This window comes from Nycticebus coucang, chromosome 19, assembly GCF_027406575.1.
Source record: "Nycticebus coucang isolate mNycCou1 chromosome 19, mNycCou1.pri, whole genome shotgun sequence".
In the NCBI taxonomy this organism is placed as follows: Eukaryota; Metazoa; Chordata; class Mammalia; order Primates; family Lorisidae; genus Nycticebus; species Nycticebus coucang.
Genome location: NC_069798.1, coordinates 8,828,908 through 8,854,159, shown reverse-complemented (window position 1 = coordinate 8,854,159; position 25,252 = coordinate 8,828,908). Strand labels below are relative to the sequence as shown.

General features: G+C 40.3%; 1 protein-coding gene across 18 annotated transcripts in view; it reads right to left on the bottom strand.

Moving 5' to 3' along the window:
• The window catches only part of DLGAP1 (DLG associated protein 1), an 866,993-nt gene that overhangs the window by 333,398 nt on the left and 508,343 nt on the right, over positions 1 to 25,252 (bottom strand). For 2 of the 18 annotated variants that reach the window (XM_053571482.1, XM_053571485.1), the window contains exon 1: positions 3,500 to 3,626. The exons of the other annotated variants lie outside the window; for them this stretch is intronic. In XM_053571482.1, the coding sequence (XP_053427457.1) occupies positions 3,500 to 3,550 (51 nt within the window). In that variant the 5' untranslated portion in view covers positions 3,551 to 3,626. Of the gene's footprint in view, positions 1 to 3,499; positions 3,627 to 25,252 lie in introns of those variants that run through there. 18 annotated transcript variants of the gene reach the window in all.

Below are 25,252 nucleotides of genomic sequence, written 5' to 3'. Positions count from 1 at the left end.
AAGACTCATTGCCTTCAGTGTCTCCAACCTCATCAACACAAAAGGCAACAAAGCTTGGTGAGGAACACAACTGACTTGCAGTTGGGTAGAACTGACTCTGTGCTGGGCAGTGTGCTGGGTCACGGCCCTCAACTATGAGCAAGAGACCAAAACATCTACTTTCATGGAACCGACAGGCCAGTGGAAGACTCAGACAGGCAAAGAGGAAGTCCTACACAAAATAGAGGGAGCATGGTAAGGAGATAATGAAGGCTCTGAGAGTGTACGGGAGACAGTGCCCAACTCAGGCATGGCCAGGCAGGGAGGGCTTTCTGGAGGAAGTGTCATCTTAGATGAGATTAGAAGGTTTGAGGGGGCTGAGTAAGCAAGAGAGGAGTTTGGTGCGTGAGTAGAAGATGAGAGAGGAGGCAGCAAGGTGCAAAGGCCCAGGGCAAAAGAACATGACACTCATGAGAAAGGGACGAGGACAGAAAGGCTGAACAGAGCAGAGTGTTAGGAAACGAGGCTCTGCAGGAAAAAGGGCCCCGGTTACATCATACCCTGTAAGTCATGTGAAGGGGTTTAAACTTTATTCCAAGGGTTAGAGAGGAGCCATGGAAGGATTTTAAGCAGACAGTGTAGTGATTGTACCTGTATTTCAGAAGGATCATTTGGGCTGCAGTGTGCAAAAGGAACGGGATTGAGGAAAAACTAGAGGCAGGAAGACCACGTGGAGGTATTTACAACAATCTCGGTGAGGAATGATGGAGCTCCCCCTGGGACAGTGGCAGGGGGATTGGAGAGACGTGGACAGAACAAGATCTGTAGGAGGTGGTGGTTTTCCCATCACTGCTTCCTTCATTCAGCTTTTATGAATCTGCCTTGGAGAAGTGATACAATAGTGAGGGGGAGGGGACTATCAAGACTGTCCCCCATGTTTCTGGGTTGGAAAAAAGTGGGTAGATAGTGGTGCCGTTTACAGGGCAGGGAACTCTGTGTAAGGAGGCTCAGGGGGGATGCAGTGGTGTGGGAGGTTTTGTGTAATGCCTTTACTTTTGTAACCTAGATCTCCTTGGGTCCCCCAGCCTGTGAGCATAATTGAGGTTATATTAACGATAATAAACAAGTCCAGTGATATTCTAGTTCTCTTTCATCTTTGCTCCTCCTCTAGTTAATTCTATTGTCCCCAAGAATGGGCTTCACATGTATTCACATGTATTTGGGCTTCACATCTGCTTGCCACGGTACCAAGAACATCTTATGAAGGGAGGCATCTGTGTGATCCTGCTGCCTCCGTCACCACTGTCCTCGGCTGGTGGCAGCTCCACTGTGTCTGTGTGCGCAGGGAAAGTGGAGATGCTGCTTTGTCTAGATTTGCTCCATTAATTAAAGAACACAGAGAATTAATGTGTGAGACTGTAAATAAAATGTGCCTAGCATTTGGCATGGCTGAGAATACCTTGAGGGGCAACAACTTTGCATCTCATTTCAGAGCATGCAAGGGTTGTCTCCTGTAGAAAAAAAAAAAAAGGTCATTGAAAAAGATGCTGGGCAAACAGCCTTGTGTATTTGCATCACCAAGGTGGTCTGAGAGCAATCATGGACTAAAAACTCACGCTGGTGTAAAAGTCTTCCTACTGTGCACAGGGCTGGTGTGAAAGTCTTCCTACTGTGCGCATGGCTGGTGTGAAAGTCTTCCTACTGTGCACAGGGCTGGGGTGAAAGTCTTCCTACTGTGTGCATGGCTGGTGTGAAAGTCTTCCTACTGTGCGCATGGCAGGAAATAGAAGGTGAGAATACACAATTGTCTTCCAGTGTATTTCTGACAGATTTAAAACGAACACAGAACCCATAGGTTCTGGATTAGTGATACTGAGGAGAACAACAAAAAAGGGCATGGGGGCAGCTGGGGTGGTCTGGAGGGATGAGGTCTGAGACAGGAAGGGGAAAAAGTGGAAAATAAGATGAATGCCTTTCAAGTCCAACACAGCCAACCACATTTTGAGCTTCCCACCTAGTTCCACAAACAGAATTGAACCTATTTTAAAACCCTGAAGTATAAGCAGGTAACATATGTCTGTCTTATTCTTAAAAATTAACTGTGATAGACTAAAATGCCACAGTCCTACTTCTTGAAGGTTTCCTTGAATTAGAGGCATTTCAGAGAAACATCTAAATTTTGGGGTGAACTATAGATGACATTTTAGGTGGAAGTCAGTCGTCAGGAGTGGCTAAGGATTTGCGCTCACACCCTTAACATCCTGTTCATGCTTCCAGGAAAAGTACATGTTGTGAACAATTTAAAGGGAGGAAATAAAAGCTCTTCCTTATCTACAGAAGTCTGATTGTGATGTTCGAAGACTTCCATGAAACAAAACACCTGGTCCTCATTTCTCATGCAGAAAAACAGAATATGAAAATGAGACAGTGAGAATTGGAAGAACGTTTCCTCTCCATTTTTCCAAAATTTCCCATATACTTTGGCTGTTTTAGAACAGATCTCCTGAAATACCTTTTGAGGTCACCTACTTTGAGAAAATAGAGTCTCTGATTTTCAGGTGATGTCTCAGCCCTAGCCTAGAATACCTAGAACATAAATCTTAATTATATTTTCCATTTTTGTCATTCTTATAGAAAAGGGAAGATTATAACTTCTTTTTCCCCATCTTGCCAAGCCCTTGCTAGTTTCAGGGATTTGAGCTATGCTCTGACTAAAATCAAAATCTCTGTGTTAAACACCAAAAAACTACATCACAGAGAGTGAAGGCATTTAGTGATTGTCCCATCACTTCTTGTTTTTGAGATACAGTAGCCAAGGTGGCCATAAAATTCTAGACAGATCTGGTGGTTTCTAATTCCACGAACTTAGTGGACGAGTACATTTTCTACAAGAACCAAAATCTTTGCAGCCATGGTAAATCAAAAAGTAATAACAAAAATTCACATTATCACTCTGCTGCTATTTTTAAAATCCAATCTTACAAAATAAAACTCACCTAAAGCGAAGCTGTGGATAATTTTAGCAATTGAAAATTACTACTTTCTCTAGAATAACATGCAACTCAGAAATGAAATGATTCAGAAACCAACATGATGTATATATTTTGCTTTCTTTCAAGTAAATTCAGCACCAATTTATACTATATCATGCTAAATATATTCGCTAATCAGTGCTTAAATAATTTAGCCTGTCTTTGCTGCCTCTAAATACCCTGCTGTTTAACTAAATTCACTCTGCCCTATAGATGACAAAAATATTAATATACAGATTTCATTCTTACTAAAAGGCTAGATTCCTCCTTTAGCCCTCCAAGTGCTATAAACAACCAAATCAGAGGAAGAAGGTACACTGGGGGACTCTTTACAAATTTGTTCATCTCAAATTCACAGACATCATGAAACAAGAGACTAACTTCAGCAAGAAAAATGATGGATTAGCACAGAAATCAAGCACTAAAAAAAAACAAACCCTCCTTCTTTTCCTTTCCATACACTACAACTGCTATTAATAATAGCTTACCTTATTAGCCGGAATGCCAAACAGAATGTCTTTATGGAAAATCAAGTTCATTATTCATCTCAGCTTTGATTTGGTGTAGTGCAGCTGAGAGCATTTAGCTTCTCTCTATGATTTGCCGAGGCAAAGTGGTTGAGTGAGGCAGTAAACACAGGACTTGGGGGTGGGGGGGGAGAGTGATTGGCCGGGGCTCACAACTCAAGACTTTCAACTTTACATTTTCATTCATATGAAAAGACTTAATGAAATCATCTTATAACTGAAGAATAACAGTTACGTGAACACTGAGGGCAGATTTTTAAGCCAGTGCAATTCTGCATAGCAGCTGGCAGTTGCAGTGACCCACACACTCACTACCCTACCAAAATTGTTTCACTTTGCAGCTCATAAGGGGGTACTGTAAATTCTGGGAGAAGTCCACATGGGGGAGTGATCTCGGCAACTTGTCAAAAAAAAAAAAAAAAAAAAGAATCCTCCATTGACTAGTGATGGAAAGACAAATGCGTTTAAAAGTTGAGGTGCGTGCATAGACACACACACAAACTGGGCCCAACAAACAGAGGGGCTTTTAAGGATCTAAGAAAATAAAAATAAGCACATTTCTTAATCATTCATTACCTTTTTTTCTTCAAAAGACTTAAATATAGGGCGGCGCCTGTGGCTCAGTGAGTAGGGCACCAGTCCCATGTGCTGAGGGTGGGCGGGTTCAAACCCGGCCCTGGCCAAACTTTAACAAAAAAATAACCAGGCATTGTGGCAGGTGCCTGCCGTTCCAGCTACTCAGGAGGCTGAGGCAAGAGAATCACCTAAGCCCAGGAGTTGGAGGTTGCTGTGAGCTGTGTGCCTCCCAGGCACTCTACCCAGGGCAATAAAGTAAGACTGTCTCTACCAAAAAAAAAAGAATCAAATATATTTTAGAGACTGCTTGGCAAATGCTTTTCACTTTTTAGAAATAATTAACTTCCATAGAGAGACATCTCAGAGAAAAAAGTGTGTGTTGGGTGTGGAGCTTGTTGCAGCTTCCTTTTCTGGGGGCTTTCCTCCATAAATTTGAGGGGGTAGTATTGATTAAAATCCAGCTTTACAAAGTGAATCTGCAACCACAATCAGCAAGATCAGTCCCAGGTTATCAGTAGACAGGAAGCAATGTGACCAAGCAAAACCATTTTAGGTTAGATTTTGTTGTCTTTGTCACCACGTAAAACCAAGCCCCAGAACTCTCCTTTCCAAACTTCATAAGAGCAGGCCTGCATTTAATAAAGGAATAATTAAATGATCGGTTTGTCTTCAAATGTTAAGCTAGTGTCACCATGGGACCTAGAGATTACACCATCAGGCACAGACCAGGTGGGATGAAAACAAGCATCTATGCAGAAACCTGTACACAAATGTTCACGGCAGCAAAAAAGTAGAAACAGTCCTAATGATCATCAACTGACAAACGGATTAAAAAATATAATATCCATATACTAAAATGTTATTTGGTATTAAAAAGAAATGAGGTATTGATACAAACTGTTACACGGATGAATCTTGAAAACAGTATGCTGACTTAAAGAAGCCAGTCAGGAAAGATCACACATTGGCAAACTTTTCATACCTGTATGGAATGTCTAGGATGTGTAGAATCTATAGAGACAGAAAGTAGATTAGTGGTGGCCCCGAGCCTGTGGTTAGTGTACTGGTGACTACTTACTGGGTATAGGGCTTCTTATTGGAGCATGAAAATGTTCTTATATTACATTTGGGTGCTGGTTGCCCAGTTCTAAAACCACTCAGTTATACACTTCAAATGGGTGAATGGTTGCCCTTGGTAGAGTGCTGTGGCATCCCAGCTCACAGCAACCTCAAACTCTTGGACTTAAGTGATTCTCTTGCCTCAGCCTCCCCAGTGGGGAGGCACCTACCACAATGCCCAGCTGTTTTTTTTGTTGTTGCAGTTGTCATTGTTGTTTAGCAGACTCAGGTCGGGTTCAAATCCCGCTAGCCCTGGTGTATGTGGCTAGCACCCTAACCCCTGAGTATGGGCACTGAGCTGGGAGGATGGTATTTTAGTAAAAAAATTTATTCTACCATAGTGAATTACAAGTGAATTACATTGATCTGTGAATGTTAAATCAACTTCGTATCCCTAGGATAAAATTCACTTGCCCAGGATGTCCATGTTGTAGTATCCTTTTTATATATTGATGGATTCAATTTGTTAAGGGCTTATATGTCTATTTGATGAGGGAGATAGGTCAGTAAGTTTCTATTCTTGTAATACCCTTGGTCTGATTTTGGCATCGGTATTACATTTGCCTAATAAAATAATTTCTGTTTTCTGGAAAAAGTTATACTATTATAAATAATATAAAAATATATAATATTATATAATAGTTATAAAATTAATTTGTCATAGAAACATTGAGATATAATCATATGAATTGGTTATGTATAATAAATAATAAATAATGCTCCCTCTCAGACAGGGAGAGATGGGGGAAGAGAAAGGAAGACCCTAAATACAGGATGCTCTTGAGGACTGGACGGCTGTGGACATACCTACAGAACCGTTTGTGCTGGTGTCTTGCTGTGGTTAGTTTTCTTTTTTTTTTTTTCCTTTTTTTTTTTATTGTTGGGAATTCATTGAGGGTACAATAAGCCAGGTTACACTGATTGCAATTGTTAGGTAAAGTCCCTCTTGCAATCATGTCTTGATCCCATAAAGTGTGACACACACCAAGGCCCCACCTCACTCCCACCTTCCCTCTTTCTGTTTCCCCCCCATAACCATAATTGTCATTAATTGTCCTCATATCAAAATTGAGTACATAGGATTCATGCTTCTCCATTCTTGTGATGCTTTACCAAGAATAATGTCTTCCACGTCCATCCAGGTTAATAGCTGTGGTTAGTTTTCAATTAAAAAAAACACCCAATCTGCAAAAGTGGGACCGATAGGAAAAAAGAGGAAGAGGAGGAAGAGAACAAAGGGGATGGGGAGGGAAGAGAAGAAAAAGGAAGAGGAAGAAGGGGGAGGATGAGAAGAGGAAGCGTGTCTGACCAGATGTCACGGGAAGGCAGATGACGCCAGAGGGAAGGCAGGGTCACAAAACTGAATTACAGCGAAACAGTACCACATGGTCCAGATGAAACTAGAAGAAGGAAGTCTGTAAAGAAACCCAAGGAATCGCACAATAAGGGTTTTGAAGTGTCCAAATGAACACCACTTGTTTTAAACCCGAGAAATGAGTTCACACTCCAGGAAGGGTACAGGCAAGAAAGAAGCATCGGTACAAAGTGCACCAAGAGGGCTGAAGCCTGGGGTGAAACGAGTTCATGAATTAAAAAAAAAAGCCAAGGACGGTTAAAAAAAAAAAAGGCTTTTTACAAGAGATGGCTTGGAGCAAATAAAAGAAGAAGGAAAATCCCAAGGCTTGTTCCAGATGGTACAATGTGAACAGATGATGATGAGGAGGAGCAGTGGGGAGGAGGGAAGAGAAGAACAAATACCAGACTCTCAAACTTTTATTTCCCTACTATTTTCTCTACCGAAAGACAGACTCTTCAAATGAGAAAGGGTGGGAGAAGAAGTGTGGCGAAAAGAAAGCTGAACCCCAGGAAAACCTCTCCAATGCAAATGAGTCACAAACGTAGATTCCCGCTCCAGAACTCCTGAGTCAGTTTCAGGTACCTGACAACCTCACGAAGATACTACAAAGCCCTGCGTCCATAGCACCTTCAGAATCAAACTCTCCCTGCCTCCATCTCCCTCCTCCTCTGGAATTCTCTCCTCCAGTGAATTTTCCCTCACCCTCCACATTACCACGTAGTGTTGATTTATAATCTCTGGACACCCCCCGCTTGTCTCACAGTCACTGTCACAACCCCAGTTCCAGCAATCATTTTCTTTCTCCTGGGATACAATACAGCAGAACCTCCCTATATTGACTACCTCCCTAAATTGACCTGATTTTCATAGACGGGACATTCTCCACCTAGATCTAATGGAAGTTCCTTATGTTGACCCCCTGTGCATGTTGACCGTGCCCTTGGGTAGTCACCTTACACAGGATCTACTGTATTTGTGTTCTAACTGGTTCTCCTCTTTTATTGTACTTGTCTTTTCACTCCACCCAGAGGGAGGTTATAAGAAGGCAAAAGTTGATACTGGCTTTCTCCACTCCTCCCACACACACAAACGGGGATACAATGATTCAAATGTTAACCATGACCTCCTGGGCCCTGAGTGATGGTCCTGTGTATCAGTCCAGACTCATCTTGCACCATCTTGGTGATCTGGCCACACTAGGTTCATTCCCTACTCTTTTTCTTCTTCCTATATTTGCATATATACTCTTCTTTCTACTTGAGATATTTCCTTGGGTCACTGTCTAATTTGCTCTAATTTCCTTTAGACCTCATCCCAAGCATTAATTCCTAGATCATGTTTTGCTGAGCTTCTCCAGTCAATATATTATTATACATAATCTCCCATTAGTATTGAGCAAAGTACCACTTGGGATAGGCTTTTACTTAGTTAAACTCACTATGCAGAGACCTAACTCTCTGCTGGCAACACTCCTCATAGAACAAGTATGAGGGGTGCACTGCCTGGAGGGAAGGCAGGGGAATAAAGGTCTTGGGATTAGGGACCCAGCATCTGATCTTAAGTGCTAGATGTTTAGGGCAGTGCTAAGAAATACCAGTTGCTCACACCTTAGAATCCATGGGGTCCCTAGTCCTGTGGGAAACTGAATTTGGCCACAATTTCTCCCAATGAAGAAAGGGGTGGCCCTGATTGTGGACAGTTCACTGCCAGAGAACCAGGGAGGAGATCCCAGAATAATTCAACAATAGTCCTTCCCATGGTAGTAAACGGACATGCCTGTGTGTGATTGATTCAAGGATATTCATTTCACCACTGGACAACAGGGGGCAGTAGAGTAGGACTCAGGCCTGTTTCTGACCATCACTGTATCCCTTGCCTTTACACAGGGCCTAGCAACAGTAGGCATTCAAAAAAAAAAATATATATATATATGTGTGTATGTGTGTGTATATACTGTTATATATATATAAAACAGTAGGCATTCTAATATATCTTCAAAAAGACATATTCTGTGTATAATATAAAGACTTCTTGAACGAATGAATGAGTGATACAGCTCCTAAGTAGGTAGGCTGTGGTCGGGGATAATGATAACATGACTGAACTACCAAAATATTTTAGAATGTGTTTTATGTGGGGTGTCAGTGCCAGTGATCTGACCCTTCCATATCTTTCCCTGGTCCATACGGCTGTGAAGCATCAAGAACAACTATTAGTCCAACAAACGACTTGGTAGAAAAGTAGTCAGTGAGACGTTGCTTTTAAATACTGTAAGACCTATAAGGTTAATAATTTCATTTTCCCAATTAAGACATTTTTCTTTTCAGGAAGAGGGCAGACCTATAAACATTAGGCTTCAGTTTTTGTGGTTGACAAATTATAACCCAGCCTTTGGTAGGGTCATAGTATCAATGTGGGTAAACTTAAAAGACAGTTAAAAGAAACGGTGATGAGAAAAGATGAACAAGGCTCTTGAATCTTCAGAAAGATCTATTCTGTGTACGACAGTTCAACTGTACAACTTCACATCATCCTAGGACAGGCTGTTAAATGGAAGGTCTGTGAGCACTAAAAGAAGCAGCTGGGTTTACTAAGAAGCAGTGCGCTAAGCTGTCTGTGCTCTGATTTCACTTTTTATTTCTGAAGATTAACTTGGCTGATAAGTAAACAGGCACCCTGAGATTCCTTATGCAAAATCATCTTCATAGAAAAAGAAAAAAAAAAACCAGGAGAAAATATTTTAAAACGTTAACAGGGATAGTTTTTGCAGGAACTGAATTTTCTCACTTCTTCTGGAATACATTCCAAACAACAATACAATAAAGGAACACATGAAAAGAAATGCCCACAACTGACATTTTCAACAAGATCAGCAGAATATCCACCAACTCCAAAGGGAGAGTCAGGCAGAAGCCCAGGAGGGATGTCAGGACACCGCGGTAGGTTAAGGGGAGGCACACAGGGGTCCCCGCACATGGAGTACTTAGGAATCACTGTTGAATGTGCACAGCCCAGAAGTGAGGACTCCATATAAGAGGAGAGTGCTGTGGAAAAGACTGCGATTAATGCAGCCAGAGGCGGGTGAATGGCAAATCTCACCAAGAGCTAGAAGAATTCTAAGTGTTTCTGAAAGTGACTGTATCATCGGTGTTCCCAGGTGACAGGAAGCCTATGAAGTGATCCATGAAGTCAACTGAGGAAGAAAAGGACTAGGTTTGGTGGTGAGAGTGGGAGGATGTGTGACCACACGGACGCGTCAGATTGTAAGGAAACAATTTGTAACCGCATCAGCAGCAAAGGCAGCTGAGTGCTTAGAAAACTACCCCCCACAGGAACCCTCCTTGGCTTTTCTAGGAAAAATCCAACTCACTCAAATAGGAGTAACAGAAAGGCAATACACACGCAGATATTGTAACAAATATGAAACTTGGTAAATGTAGAATGTAAATGTTTTGGCACAGTAACTGAGATAACGCCGGAAAGGCTATGTTAACCACTGTGATAAAAATGTGTCAAATGGTTTATGAAGTGAGTGTATGATGCCCCATAATCATATCATTGTATACAGTTATGATTTAATAAAAAATAAAAAAAAAAAGAATGGAAAAGGAACAGCCACAAATTTCTTTTAAATAATGGAAACTCACCTGAATATAGATGGTCACCAAGAAGATTAAAATACAACCCCAAATTCGATCACTAATTAAACAAATGATTATTGAAACAATTACAGCTATAAAGAAAGATCACAAAGCAGAATTACAAGATCTTCAGGAAGAAATGAGAAGGCAACAAGAGGTTAGTGGGGCAGGTCGTGGGAGGATGTGAAACAGGGATAAGAACTGGCAGAACGGAAGGTAAAGAGGGACATAAAAGATAAAAGTTAAAAAAAAAGCAAATAAATCATGCAGAGAGATACAAAAGATAAAAGATTCGAGAGAAATCCTGCTTTGAATTCTGGCAAAGGAGATCTGTCACAGTCGCTGTGATCTCTGAAGAAAAAAGCCAAAACAATGAAATAGACTAATTATCTTAAACTGTAATTCAAGAAAACTTTTTTAAAAATAAAAAAACCTTTAAATCGACCTATTAAAAAATATCCATTGTATCAGTGAAAAGTCATCCAGAATGACCAACACAAAGACATATCCCAGGGAAATTTTTGGAGCAAATCCTGTAGGCAGTCAGGCAAAAAAAAAAATCAGTTTAAGGAAGGGAAAGAGAGGTTGACATTAGACTTATCCACAGAAAACTTAACCTTACCCAGAGGAGCAAAAAGAAGGCAGGAGCCAAGGATTTTCTATGTAGTTGAACTCCCGCGCAAGTGTCAAGACTCAAAGAAAAAGACAGCTTTGAATAGGCCAGTATTTGGGTAACATTACTCAATATTTCTAAGGGAAAATACTAAGGGAGAAGCCGTTGACTAACATAAATTCAGCAGAAAACGTCAGCCAAGAACTAATAGCCAAAAACCTACTTCACTACATTTTAGGAGGTGCTTATTGTCTTATTTCTGAGGTCAAAAAGGAATATCTTAATAATTCAACATGATGGGAAGTTCCTATCAAGCATATAAAGATATACTTAAGAATGTATTTCTACTCCCAATTTGTTATAGTTTTTTTGTTGATAGATCACAAATGGTTGTTGAATATTTTGAAATGCCTTTTATGCATACATTGAGATCGTCATATGTATTTTTTCCTTTCACCTCTTTGTGATATGAATTATGTGAATATCCTCTAATGTTAAGCCTTCCTTTGGTTCCTAAATAATGCCATCTGGCATGTTTTTGACATTATATTTATTTCATTTGATTCTTAACTTTATTAAGAATAATTCAGATTAAAAAATAAGATAATTTTGGCATCAATTCATGAAAGAAACTGTATTAACATTTTTCTTTCTTTTTTTTTTTTTGAACCCGCCACCTCCAGCATATGGGGCTGGCACCTTACCCCTTTGAGCCACAGGCATCGCCCAACATTTTTCTTTCTTAAACTGCCCTCGTCAGGTTTAAAGCTACATTAAATTCTGGGGCGGCGCCTGTGGCTCAGTGAGTAGGGCGCCAGCCCCATATGCCGAGGGTGGCGGGTTCAAACCCAGCCCCGGCCAAACTGCAACCAAAAAATAGCCGGGCGTTGTGGCGGGCGCCTGTAGTCCCAGCTGCTCGGGAGGCTGAGGCAAGAGAATCGCGTAAGCCCAAAAGTTAAGAGGTTGCTGTGAGCCGTGTGACGCCACGGCACTCTACCCGAGGGCGGTACAGTGAGACTCTGTCTCTACAAAAAAAAAAAAAAAAAAAAAAAAGCTACATTAAATTCTAAAACACATTAGGTATCTTCATTGTTGTTGTTCTCATCTCTGTAAGAATTTTGCAGGTTTTGTAAAACTAATTGAGTCTGGGTTTTATTTTTCTGAGTAAATTTTAAACTAATGTGTCAATTTTTTAAGGCATTATACATATATTTAAAGTTTCTATTTTGATTACGTTTTACACAATTTATTTTTCCAGGGGAACGAACACTTAACATTTTCAATGTACAGGCTGAATATTCCTTATCCAAAATGATTGAAACCAGAAATACTTTGGATTTGGGTTTTTTCTTATTTTGGAATGTAGTCAAGTGCCTAATAACATTTTGGTCCGTGATGACTGAATATAGATAGTAGTCCCATAAGATCAACACTATATTTTTATTATCCCTTTTCTATGTTTAGGTATGTTTAGGTACATAAATACTTACTGTTGTCTTGCAATTGCCTACAGCATTCCGTGCAGTAACGTTCTGTGCAGGTGGGTGTAGCCCAAGAGCCACAGCTCAGGTGTATAGCAGGCTACACCATCCAGGCTTGTGTAAAGTATACTCTATGATGTTTGCACAACAAAATCGACTTACGATGCAATTGTTAGAATGCATCCCTGTTGTAAAGTGATGCACAATTATATTTGCTTCTCACCGGCTCAATATTTAAATCTGAAAATCCAAAATTTGAAATGTTCCTTTGAATGTCACGTTGGCTTTCCCAAAGTTTTGGATGTCAGAGTATTTCAGATTTCAGAAGTAGGAACACTCACCTTACATTTGATGACGTTTGTTTCTGCTCTTTTTGTATGATAGATTTAATATTTACTATATGTATCAATGTCCATTTTTTAAAAATTCCCAATAGTGTTTACATTGTGCTTTCATTTTTTTCCTTCTTGGTGAATTTGTTTAGGGGTTTATCAATATGATCAGTCTTTTCAATGAACAGCAATAACACAAAATTTTTAACAATGATTATCTCTGGGTGATTTTTATTATCTTCCTCTGTTCTCGTGTATTTTATAAAATTTCCCCAATAAATAAATGTATATTAATTCTATGAACCTCTCTTCCCCCCAAATATCTGAAATACAATGGTTTACTTTTACAAAAAACAAAGAAATGTAGGCTGGATAGGAGATTCATAAACCAGTTGAATAATTTTTCCTGGCATAAAAATAATTTCATGATAAAAGTGTAAGATGGTCTCCAGTGGGACTGTATAAGTCTTTCTTTTTGGTTCTATTCTGAACTTTTAAAAAAATTATCAATTTCAATGATGATATATTAAACACAGTTGTGAGATTTGCAATATAATACATCTTGGGGAGATGCTTAAAATATTGGATTTCAGATTCCACATTCCCCAGTTTTGACAGTGAAAACAGTCTTTTGGGGTAGTTCAAATGGCATTTTTAGGTGTGCAAATTAGAAACATCCTGCCCCTTTCTCAAGATTCTACTGTCATTTGCTGGAAAATTATAGTAATGAATAAATAATACCAATTTCACTACTAATATCTGTGGTGCTCCCTGGAGTTGGGGAGTGTACAACCTACAACTCAGTACACAGTAGGCCTGGGTCAGAAATGAAGAAACATAGAATATTCTCCATGCTATTAAACCTCTCAAGTGTACAGTAGAGGGTGGGGAAACATGTCAGCACGATTTCACATGAAAAATGATCCATCAGCTGGGTGTGGTGCCTCACGCCTGTAAACCTAGCACTTTGGGAGGCTGAGATGATGGACGGATTGCTTGAGCTCAGGAGTTTGAGACCAGCCTGAGCAATAGTAAGACCCTGTGTCTAAGAATAGCCTGGCTCCTGTAGTCCCAGCTACTTGGGAGGCTGAGACCAGAGAATCACTTGAATCCAGGAGTTTGAGGTTGCTGTGAGCTATGACTGTACATAACTCTACAGAGGGCAACATAGTGAGACTCTGTCTAAAAAAAAAAAAAGAAGAAAAGAAAAGAAAAATGATCCATCCCAGAAATTTTGGCTGAGCATAAGACAGGCTGACATGGCAGCTACACAAGTTGTTACTTTGATAGTTTAAAGATTTTCACTGAAAGCTGTGAAGTCCAGACCCAAGTGAAATATTGTTCAAATGATTATACATAGGCTCAGAGGAATGTTGCTTTTCTTGGGACAAGATACAAATCATCCTCTAGGATGCTGAAAGTGCTTTAAGTTCTGTTCCTAAAGAATTGTTAAAGGAACTAGGTCTGTCGAAGGTGCAACAATGAAGATTTAAGGGCAAATAAGAGTTTTCATTAAACATTTGAATGACTGCCATGTGGAGGAGTAACTCAATATATTTCATATTGTTCTACAACTAAGTACATGGTGGATGGACTGGATTCACAGTAGAGAAGACTCTTCTGCACGTGGTGTCCAGAATGGGAAGTTCAGACAACCTTTCTAGAAGTTGTTCAGCAATATTTCCAGAGAGCGTTACCATTTTGCATGGGTTGGCCCGGCCTGTTTACTTCCAGGAATTTCTCCTAAAAATAAATGGATGTTATTGAGGAGTTTGTAACAGTAAACTATCCGGATAGTTTACTAAGTAAATAAGAGGTGAAAAAAAAAAAAAAAGAAATATGGAAGAAACAGAATAGAGCAAAGAGAACTGGAGAAAGAATGAACTCCCTGGAACAGAAACTACTACTGCAAGTACAGGGTGGAAAAGAGGGTGAGACATTATTAGAAAATTGCCAGTCAAAATAAGGTTGAATGCAGGACACTGAGGCAGTGGCCCCATTTTTTTGTTAATTAGACGAGAGAATTGTGATTGCTAAAATTAAATTCAGATTGAGGAGCTCTAGGGAAGTGAGGCCAACAAAAATAGCTAATAGTGGGAAATTACTTCAGTCATTTGAAACTGAAGAAACCTATTACTAATGGGTGCTACATTGTTTATGATATAAAGAAAGCTGATTCACGTATAGAGTATTACATTCTATAACGCTGCGTCAAGAACGTCCATCTGCAGTATGAAGAGGGCTCTCCCTGGAGATGTGCCCTCTAGGTTAGACAACAGACATTGGTGATGTCTCCATCTGAAAATAACAGGAAGAACAAAAAACGTCTCTGCAGAATAATTACTCAAGATGGAAATATTTAAATTATTTTAAGATGCTATGCTCTACTTGTATTTCTCTGTTCAAATTCAAAGATGGTGCATAATATCTGTGAATACTAACCAGAAAGAGTTTTAGCCTTTTATTAAAAATGACATTTATGGCATTATTCACCATGGGGAAAGATTGTTTAAAAATGCAAATGCCAAATAATTGAGAAATGAATATTTTAGCCACGGTGTATTTGCATACTTTAATAGCTAGACATATTTTCATTAAAATGGTAGGCTATGATTAAAAATAATAAATATTTATCACAATGATACAAAATGATTTTTACCCCATGATGTCAGGGAAACTACTGGCACACTCGACAATTAATTCCTAATTGCCAAGGCCACTGGTAGGCTTTTCATTTCCACTTCAACTCCACGCTTGGGTAGTTGACTTGGTTGAAATTTTCTTGTTTCTTGAAATTCTCTTCTCCCTTTTCCCCAATGCTTTTCAGATTTCCTTCCAGCTTCCTGCCCTTTGTTATTATTCTCCATTTGCTTCCTGTTTGTGTAGCCCAGGAAACTGGCCTGTGCTGGCTCATTTCTGGACGTTACCCATTTCCGGACTTTACCCATGACTGAGTGATGTCAGTCACTCTCAAACTTCTCAACCTCCTGTGTGATAACTCCCAAGCACCTTTCTCCTGACACCTTCCCAAACTCCCAAATCATAACCTCAGCTGCCTTCACTTCACCATCTTCCTTGTTTGTCTCACCCCACTCCTGACCAATTTGACACCGTTAAGATACGAACGCAAGGTACCTTTTTGTCCCTCCATCTTTACTGCTTCTACCCTCGTCTGAACACCATCATTTCCATCTGGTTTACTATAATAACTTTCCAGACAGTATTTGAACCTATGAAAATTTGTCTATGTGATGCCTTCAACTGGATATGCAACAGGCACCCCAGATTCAGCATGTCTAGAACTGAACCATCTTCTCCGCTGAAATTCATTCTTTCTCCCACAACTCAGTTGGAAGTTCAGACGTGCACCCAATTTTTCAAACCACAAATTGGCAGTCATCTCTCCTCTTTCCTGACACCTCAGTCATTCAACCTCTAAGTCCAGGAGCTTCTATAGATTCCTCTTCTTAAAAAGTTCTCACCGTCAGTACCCTTCTCTGCCCAGGTTGGTGAGCTCCTTGAGGGCAAGAGTCTTGTCTTTTTTTTTTCTTTTATTTTTATATTTTCAATTTTATATTCCTAGCCGTTAACAGAGTGCCTGACACATTTAGTGTTTACAAGTATTTGAATGAAAAATTATGTTATGTACAACAAAGGGCTATATATATATATCAAATACTTGCAAAATTGCAATATATATATATATATTTACATTTATAGATACTGGAAGGGCATTCAAGTGATATGAAGAATGGGTGTTTTACTGGTGTTTACTGTAAAGAGAATAACAAAAATTTCAAATGAAAATATGAAACTCATAGGCAAAGAGGACACTAGACCTAATAAACTCAACATTGTCTGGAGTAAGATCTCTCTGCTCTAAAAAGCTCACTAACTGAGTTTTCACACATGACAAGCCTTAGAGGATACAGCATCTCACAAGAAAGGAGCACTGAGGTTAGCATCTCAAAGGTAGGAAGAAAAGTGGCCAATGAAGCCATTGAATGCTCAGGTTTCAAGAAGAGACACCAATAAAACTTCAGAGATTTTTTTTTCCTGCATGGAGGATATAGGTATATTTTAAGTAGGAAGAGATGTTAGAGCAGATGGCAATATTTAACACAAGCTGAAAAGTTAACTGCAAATCAAAATCAATGTTAATCTAGTGAATGACTGTATAGGGTACAGTATCTAAATGACTATCCATTCGCACGTGGTCTGGGTAGAAATAGTGATTTGAATGGAGATGTGACCAAACTATTTTAGAACAGAATTCTTTTAAAATAATCCAACGAATTCAGAAATTGGTGGTCTGTTTCATCTCCACATGCCCAAGGTGTCCAGGGACCAACACGTGTATACAATGATTTCACGTAGCTGGTACATACTGGGTATTCATTTCACACACTTTTCACATTGAGCTTAAGATAATGGGCTTAGGTTTGAAAAATATATCATGTATTAGACAGTAGATTCTGTGGTAGGCAGAATTATAGCTCCCCAAAGATGCTCATGTCTCCATCCATGGAATCTGTGAATATATTACTTTGCACAGCAAAAAGGACTTTCCAGATGTGATTAAATTGGTGGTCTTGAGATAAGGAGACTATCCTGCATTAGCAAGTGGTCCCAAGGACCTTTGTAAGTGAGAAAACAAAAGTCAGAGAGGGAGATGTGAACTCAGCATGGTGCAGCTGCTGGCTTTGGAGATGGAGGCAGGGGCCAGGTGTTCAAAAGGCGAGGCAAGGAACTCTCCCTTACAGGCTCCAGAAGGAATACAGCCCTGCTAATGTTTTTATTTTTAGCTCCTTGAAACTTCTAACCTCCAGAACTGTACTAGAATACATTTGTGTTGTGCTAAGCCACGAAATTTGTGGAAAATTCATTACAGCAGCAATAGGAAACTAACACCAATTTAGTCATGTAGGATTTCATTTGCACAAAAACCTGAATAAATGAAATTGTTGATCTCTAATAGTAACGTCTTCAAAGTCTTTCAAATCTGTTCACACTGCTCCTGCTCTGTCTTCAGGCTTAATAGTAATAATAATAGCATTATGTAATGTTCTCTTTGCAGACATTGTTCTGTGCCTTTTTCTTGAATCCCTTTGACAATCTTATGTCATAGGTATTTGTATTATCTCTACCTTACAGAGGAGAAGACCAAAGCAGAGAGAGATTAAATAACTCATTCAAAGTTGCATAGAGAGTAAAATACAGGATTTGAACACAGCTTTCTGGCACGAAAACCGTACTGGCTCTTTCCAGAATTAATTTCATGGCCTTTGAGCTGCACGGCTTTCCATGAAGGTGAAGTGCTCAGTAATTGACCATCCATAGCGACTCTGTCCATGAGTCTGTCCATTGTGGTAGATGGAACATTGTCTCCCGTGATCTCTGCCCCCTGGTGTCATGGCCATGGATTTGTTATGTTTGATGGCAAAAAGGACATGTTAAGGCCTGGCGGAATACAGGGCTGAATTATCTAGGGATTAACAAACAATGCCCTGTCTGTGTGGCACCTGCTGAGGGACAGGCTGTAGCAGAAAATGCTATTGGAAACCTCTCTCCATGTGCTCCCACAGCAATGCTGCAAAAGCTTTGGAGATGCTGTTCTTCCTTACCTAAAACCCACGTTTCATTCTCTTTCCTATAAGCCCTCAAATTCTTTGTTGAGATATCTTTCTGCTTCTTCTGGCTTTGCCTTGTATGACTATATTTATCTATTTAATGTCTTCAAAGAAACTATAGACTTTTTGAGAGTAAGGACTGTTTTATGAATCTTTGAATTCCTCCTCTTTCTCATCAACTTCAACCTTGTGTAAAACATATCTTCATTTTTTTTTTTTTACTGAAGTTGAATTGATAACCTGGAAATGTTCCCTTACAATAAATCCTATTATAATTTTTACTCTGTCATAGGATAAAACCCAACAGAGGATCTATTAATTTCAGCTAATATTCCTCTGCAATGATAATTCTTTAAAAACTTTGCATTCTTCAGATTATTCTAAGGGTTCAAATTAACTATTATTTTAAGGAAGAAGAAAGTCATCAATTTTACATGCTGAAGGAGAAAACTACCTACTTTTGAAAATATCATAATTTAAACTTGCTAGTGACATGACAAAAACCTATTAACTTTTCTTCCCAGCAAAATGAGCCTCACGCTCCAGCCCCAATTTTTATATAATTTTAGGAGTTCGCTGATCTCGTAAAGTCCACACTTTTATAGGCCCTAAGGGTTCATAACCTCAATTAAGAACACTTGATTTACATGCATGGGTATGACCTCCCTTTCTGCACTAGATTTTCTTCGCAAAGTCCCTACCCTGCCCTCTACCTCCACTAAAGGGGCTTTTCTGAGGCAGTCAAATGTGCAATCTCATAAGTTCTGTGACTAGGCTGTCTAGTCCCCTAGCCTGTCTCCCTCTGAGGGTCCACGTTTGGGAATCCCACCTCAGCAGTGTTTGAAGCATTTGTCTGTCTTGTTAGGCTAAAGCAATCTCTCTCTTTCCAGGCCTCAGAAATGGCCAAGGAGCTTTTGGTTTCAGAAAGCAGTATGAGAAAATACAGCTTGAAGTTTGGTGAGTAAACGAATGAGGCCAGACAGCCTGCTTTTGGTAATCCCAGTTCCTGTAAAACAGAAGACTTTAAAAAAAATCCTTCCTGATTATTACTATTATCTAAATTTGCAATTGAGAAAACGACATGCTCAAGTCTCACATGACCCATCCCCCACCACCAAATTGATACCATTAATTTTTCAGTGTGCAATTGAAAGGTGTGAGACTCATCTATCTCAGGGAACAGGGTTAAAGTAAAACACTGCCCTGGGTAACTCATAATGAACACTGCAGGGGCCTATCTAGAAAGTTCCTTCCCTTTGGCCAAAGGCAGAAGCATGTAGGGTGGCTGGGAGTTCTCCAGTAACAAGCCAACTGCTCCTGTCTGGGGCCAGGCAAGAAGACCTGTCTGCGGGGCCCCAGCTGTAGGATGGGCTATAGCAGGTATTACAGTGCACTGCCACCTTCTGAATCCATTTGCACCCGGATGCGGCTCCTAAAGGTTCCAGAACATTGTATTTTACAAATAAATGTGAGGAAGAGAAAAGTTTTGCACTTGTTCTTAAACGAGGAAGATAGTCACAGGTAAATGCTACTCTGACTGAGACAGAAGGTCAGCAACCACTGCCCAGTGCTTACAGTGTGAATGGAAATACTGGCCCAGGGACTGCCTGGTCCCTGATGGATATACATAGTAGGGGCAGAGGAGGCCCCAGCAGGAGGGACACGGCAGGATGGGGGGGCCGAGTGCACGCGCCACACACAACGTGCCCAGCACAGTGGCCGACACCTAACCAGTGACTCACAAACGGTGGGTGAGAATCTGGCAAATTCCCAGGCTAGTTAGTCTTCGTGTTTCTAATGAAAAGTTGGTTGTACTCATTGAGAACAAGGTACTTCATATAATTGACTTCTCAAAACGACACCACAGGATAACTGTTTTTGAAAACCAAGGAAGTTTTGAGCAATTGGGTGATTTGTTTAAGGCCACACGGTGAGAAACAGGCATTCTAGTAGGGCAACCCCCACCTTACTGTGCTCCCTGTCCCCACGTGACACAGAAAACCACCAGCCAGGTCGGCACCTCCAACCACTGGGACATCACAACAGGTTAGTAACTTTTTATGGCAAAGCCCAAATCTGCCAGAAGTTAATACAAACAACTAGAGCAGCGGTTCTCAACTTGTGGGTTGTGACCCACAGGAACTGTATTAAAGGGTCACAGCATTAGGAAGGTTTAGAACCACTGAACTAGCGCAAGATAGCCTCATAAAACTTTGTGTGAAAACTTTGTGTGAAAAAATGAAAGATGTGATTATTGACTACAAGAAATGTGGCTACTGTGACTGAAGAGCTGAATTTTAATTTTTCTTTCACTTTAACTCAGTGAAATTGAAATAGCCACATATGGTTAGTGGCTGCTACGTCAGATAGCACAGAACTAGGATGTCTGATTTAAAAGGAACCCAAAGGGTCATCTGCCCTCATTTCAGCAAATAGGGAAATGTTTTTTGCCTTATCCCTGAGATGTGTATCTAGTCTCTCATTACACATTTTTAATAATAAGAAACTTCTTCACTTTATTTGGGGTCTGATGCCTTTGTTAGACAAATCTTCCTAATAGCTATATCCTCAGGCGTTATCGCCTGGCCATACAGTTAGGCTTTGGTATAATAATAAACCCATTTGTTGTTCTCTGGAGTTAGCTCCCAACTTGCCAGCTCTGCTCTTCACACCTGTGAATGTTTGGGTCTTTCTGGACAGCCTCAGCTGCGTCTAAATTCTCTGGGGGGCCCTGTTGCTACTGCCATTGCCAGAATTCATGCGATTCCATCCTGCAGGCTGGTGCTGACGCTGAGCACGGGGTGTGACACGCACCTGAGGGTGCCTTCCCTCCCACAGTGCAAGCCATGCTGTCTGCCTTGATTTCTTCTCCAGTCCCAGTGCCTCTGGGGCCAGCAGCCTAGTGCCTCCCTTCCTCCTCTGGGGAATCTTCCCCTGCTCTTTTCTTTGGCTCACACCATTAATTACCCTTAGAAATACTGCCCAGGGATTAAATTGTTTTGGCTTGACCTCCGGTCTAAACAAGATCCTCCATCTTTTGGAAATTTGAGTACATTGGGGAAAAAGTGTTCCATATTGTCTTGTCTTCTAGAGAATGAATCCTGTCCTTTATTTACTTATTCCCACGAGCTGAGTGGTCAGCAACCCATCTGTTCTTTTCCTTCCCCCAAGCTGGTCTTTCCTGTTCCCGTTTTTACATAGTCAGTTCCTCCTGAGTTCAGTCTGGGTCAAACAGCTGCTAAATTGATGTTGGTTGAATAAAAGACTCATTGAAAATGGCAGTGTTATTAAATCACTTAACAGAAACCTTCATTATATGCTCTGGGACCAGATAACTCAAAGGGACTACGTGCGACAGGTGCATTCACGGCCAGTTGAAGCTAAGACATACAATGCTACATACAGTCTCCTCATCCATTCATCTAATAGCACCTGCAAAAACATAAATGAGATCAAACTGGCATAGTTTAATTTTAGAGAATGCTTTCCTTTCAAGTCCCTGTTAAGTGAATAATTAATATTTCATTATTATGCATGGGGTATTTTATAAAATATTGAACCAAGAGAAAACGGAAGCTGTGGAACAGATTAAGAATTATATCCATTATATTAATTTCATGTGGGCTTGAACAATGAGCAGAGAGCATTTAAACAAGGGTTTGTTAAAACACTGAAGTATCTGCAGTAGGATACATGTATAACAGGAAAAATAAAAAAAAAGTAGGATAATAAAGATTGCATTGGCTTCTAAGTTCATAACTGAGTATGTCACCTTTATCCTGGAGAATTTAAAAAATCTGACCATTCTGTGTTGTTATCTATTATAGGGATTTAGTTTAAACTCTACTGACAGTCCCTAACAGCATTTTTTTTTTTTAAATTGGATACTTACAGCCACCTCTATGCTGGCATCCACAACTGCTCCACATTGGATATTATATGACTCACTAATTCAGATTCATAGGTAATTAGGAGGTATTCTAAGGGTAGACCATTAGGGAAACATATATTATTCTTCAAACCTGGACTAATAATTTAACAAAGGGTAAAACTGATGAATTTCTTAAACATTTAGTTAACATTCTGGGATATACAAAGCTCATCGAGCAAGCAGAATGCTTGTTCACAATACACTGAGAGATAATTATCTGGTCTCCAAAAGAACTTAAAAAAATATGAAGTCACACTACCTTATAGAGGAAATGGGTTGGAGATTCTAGTTTACTTCCTCATCATTTCAGTAAAATTACCATACATCCCCAAATTAAATCAAGCAAAAGGATATTAAATAATGGGCAGACTGTTTATTCGGCTGATAGTGTTATGAACAATGTTGCAACTACAATCAGATTGGCTGACTGATGGAATCAATAGTATTTTGTCTTATTGAAACAAACTAACAAACAAATAAACAAAAGAGCCTTTATCAATGGTTCTTTCATAAGTTGAGTTATGCATATATGTGAAATAATATAGTCCTATTACAATCTAACCTTTTACATCTAACTTTGCAAATAAATCACAGAGAGCTTATTTTCAGACATGGCTACTTTCCAAACTAGATTTAGGTTTACACTTAATCATACAGGTGAACCTGTTACTAAATCATAGTTAAATCTTTTTTTTTTTTTTTTTTTATTGTTGGGGATTCATTGAGGGTACAATAAGCCAGTTACACTGATTGCAATTGTTAGGTAAAGTCCCTCTTGCAATCATGTCTTGCCCCCATAAAGTGTGACACACACTAAGGCCCCACCCTCCTCCCTCCATCCCTCTTTCTGCTTCCCCCCCATAAACTTAATTGTATCATAGTTAAATCTTTAAAAAAAAAATTATTATAGAAATAAATTCTCATTAAAAAACCTGTCAAAAGAAGATCAAAGGAAATATTTACAAAGCAGAGGCAGCATGACCTGGTAGAAAGTGAACAGATTTTGGAATCAGATGACCAGGTTTAAATCTCAGTTGTGTCATTTGCTGACATTATAATCTTGAGCAAATTTAATTTTCTTACAAAATGAGGGCCAGAACAGCTTTGTCCCAGAAATTTCGTGAAATAAAGACAGTGTAAGAATCCTCTATGTCGAGCGCAGGCCCGTAGAACTTTCTCAGTAAGCTGCAGCTCTTCTCCCTCTCCTTCCCTTCCTCCCCACCCTCTGTCATCACCGCCCCTTCCTGTTATTATTAAAGATGTTCTGTATGGTGCCGTGGGAAGAGTGCTAGACTGGGAATTGAAAGGCCTGTGTGTTCTTACAAAAGTCAATTCCTCTTTTGGGGTCACAGCTGAGAAAAATTGTATGAAGGTGCTTAACAAAATTTATTTGTTAAAGAGCTTAAAAATTGTATGAAGGTGCTTAATAAAATGTATTTGTTAGAGAGCTTAAAACCCCAAAATGATTGTATAGCTTGAGTGAGCCAGGAGCTGTTGAAGCGCCATGATCAACTGCTGTTTTTTTTTGTTTTTGTGAGGCAGGGTCTCTCTCTGGGGAGTGAGCTCATAGCTCACTGCAACTTCAAACTCCTGGGCTGAAGTGATCCTCCTGGCTCAGCCTCCTGAGTCACCAAGACTACAAGTGTGGACCACCCATCTGGATAATTTTTAAATATTTTGGAGAGATGGGGTCTTGCTACGTTGCTCAGGATGATCTTGAACTCCTGGCTTTAAGTCATCCTCCCTCCCTGCCCTCCCAGCATACTAGGATTACAGGCATGAGCCACCGTGCCAGCCAACTGTTATCTTTGTAATGAGGCCCAGCATAGCTGCTGCTGCTAATCAAACTCACCAAGCTTGGCACACATAACTCACCATGCTCGGGACAGCTACCCAATATTCTGGGGGGTTTTATCAGGATTTTCTGATCTATCTGATTTATCAAGATTGGATGCAGAGAGTTAGATCATTAAACTCTTTCTTAGCTTAGATTGATTATTGGGAAGGAATGGGCAGCAGTTTTCAAATTGTGGAAAACTTGGCCTTGGGAAGGGGATTAGAAACCTTCCATATTTGCATCAATGTAAGCGGTTCTGTTTTAAACTATTTTTACATATTTTGCTTTATTTGGAACCAGACTTTGATGATTAAAAAGTATAAAAAGCTAAGGGACGTTTTGAGCTCCTTCAGATATCTGCTTCCAATGACCAGACATGTCTCTCTTAATAAGTAAGGCATAATTAGGTACACTCTTCAGAAACTTCAGCAGTAGAGCAGGTGTGGGCCCCACCAAACTGGACCAGGAGACTAGAGCCAGGAAGGCAGGGGTTGGGGGCTGGAACAGAACATCCTGAGAATATTCGGAGTCCTGCCCTGTAGCTGTGACTGTGAATCACCAACCAGTGGGGTCAGAGGTGCTCAGGTGCTGTCTCTGAGTAAGGTGAAGAGGGGTGGGGAGGCCAGCTAACCTCTCCAGACTTCCGGTTCCTCATCTGTAAACTGATAGTTTGGGACCCATCTTCCCTTCCAGATGTATAAAGTGGCTACCTAGAAAACAAGGGCAAAGAAGAGAGAGAAGGAGGAAGGGCAGGGGGAGGACTGCTGAGCTCAGCTCTCTCTTGCTAAGGTGGGTGAGGGTGGGGAAGAAGACGAGGGGGAGGCGTACTGGCCGCACGTATTTGATTTCTAAGGTTGGCAGCAGCGAGGTCAGCGACAGAAGACTTGAAGGTCTTGCCCAGCACAGGTGCCGTCTTCGAGGGGAAGCCCTGTCCTGCTCTGGGAGATTGGGGGGTGTTGCCAATGGGGAGACCTGGGGTCAGGAAGAGCTCCGTGAGAGGAGCTCCTTGGGGAGAAATGGGGAGCGAGCTCCAAATTCCCCATCCTGGAATAGCTCCAGGAATTGGGTTTCTCAGTTTACAAGTGGAATCTAATAAATGAATAACAGTTGGTTTTGGAATGTTTTTTAAAGCAGCCTGAAAGTCCAAGTATTATACATATCTTTAAAGAAGCATGACAGTTCAGAGGAGTCGCTTTT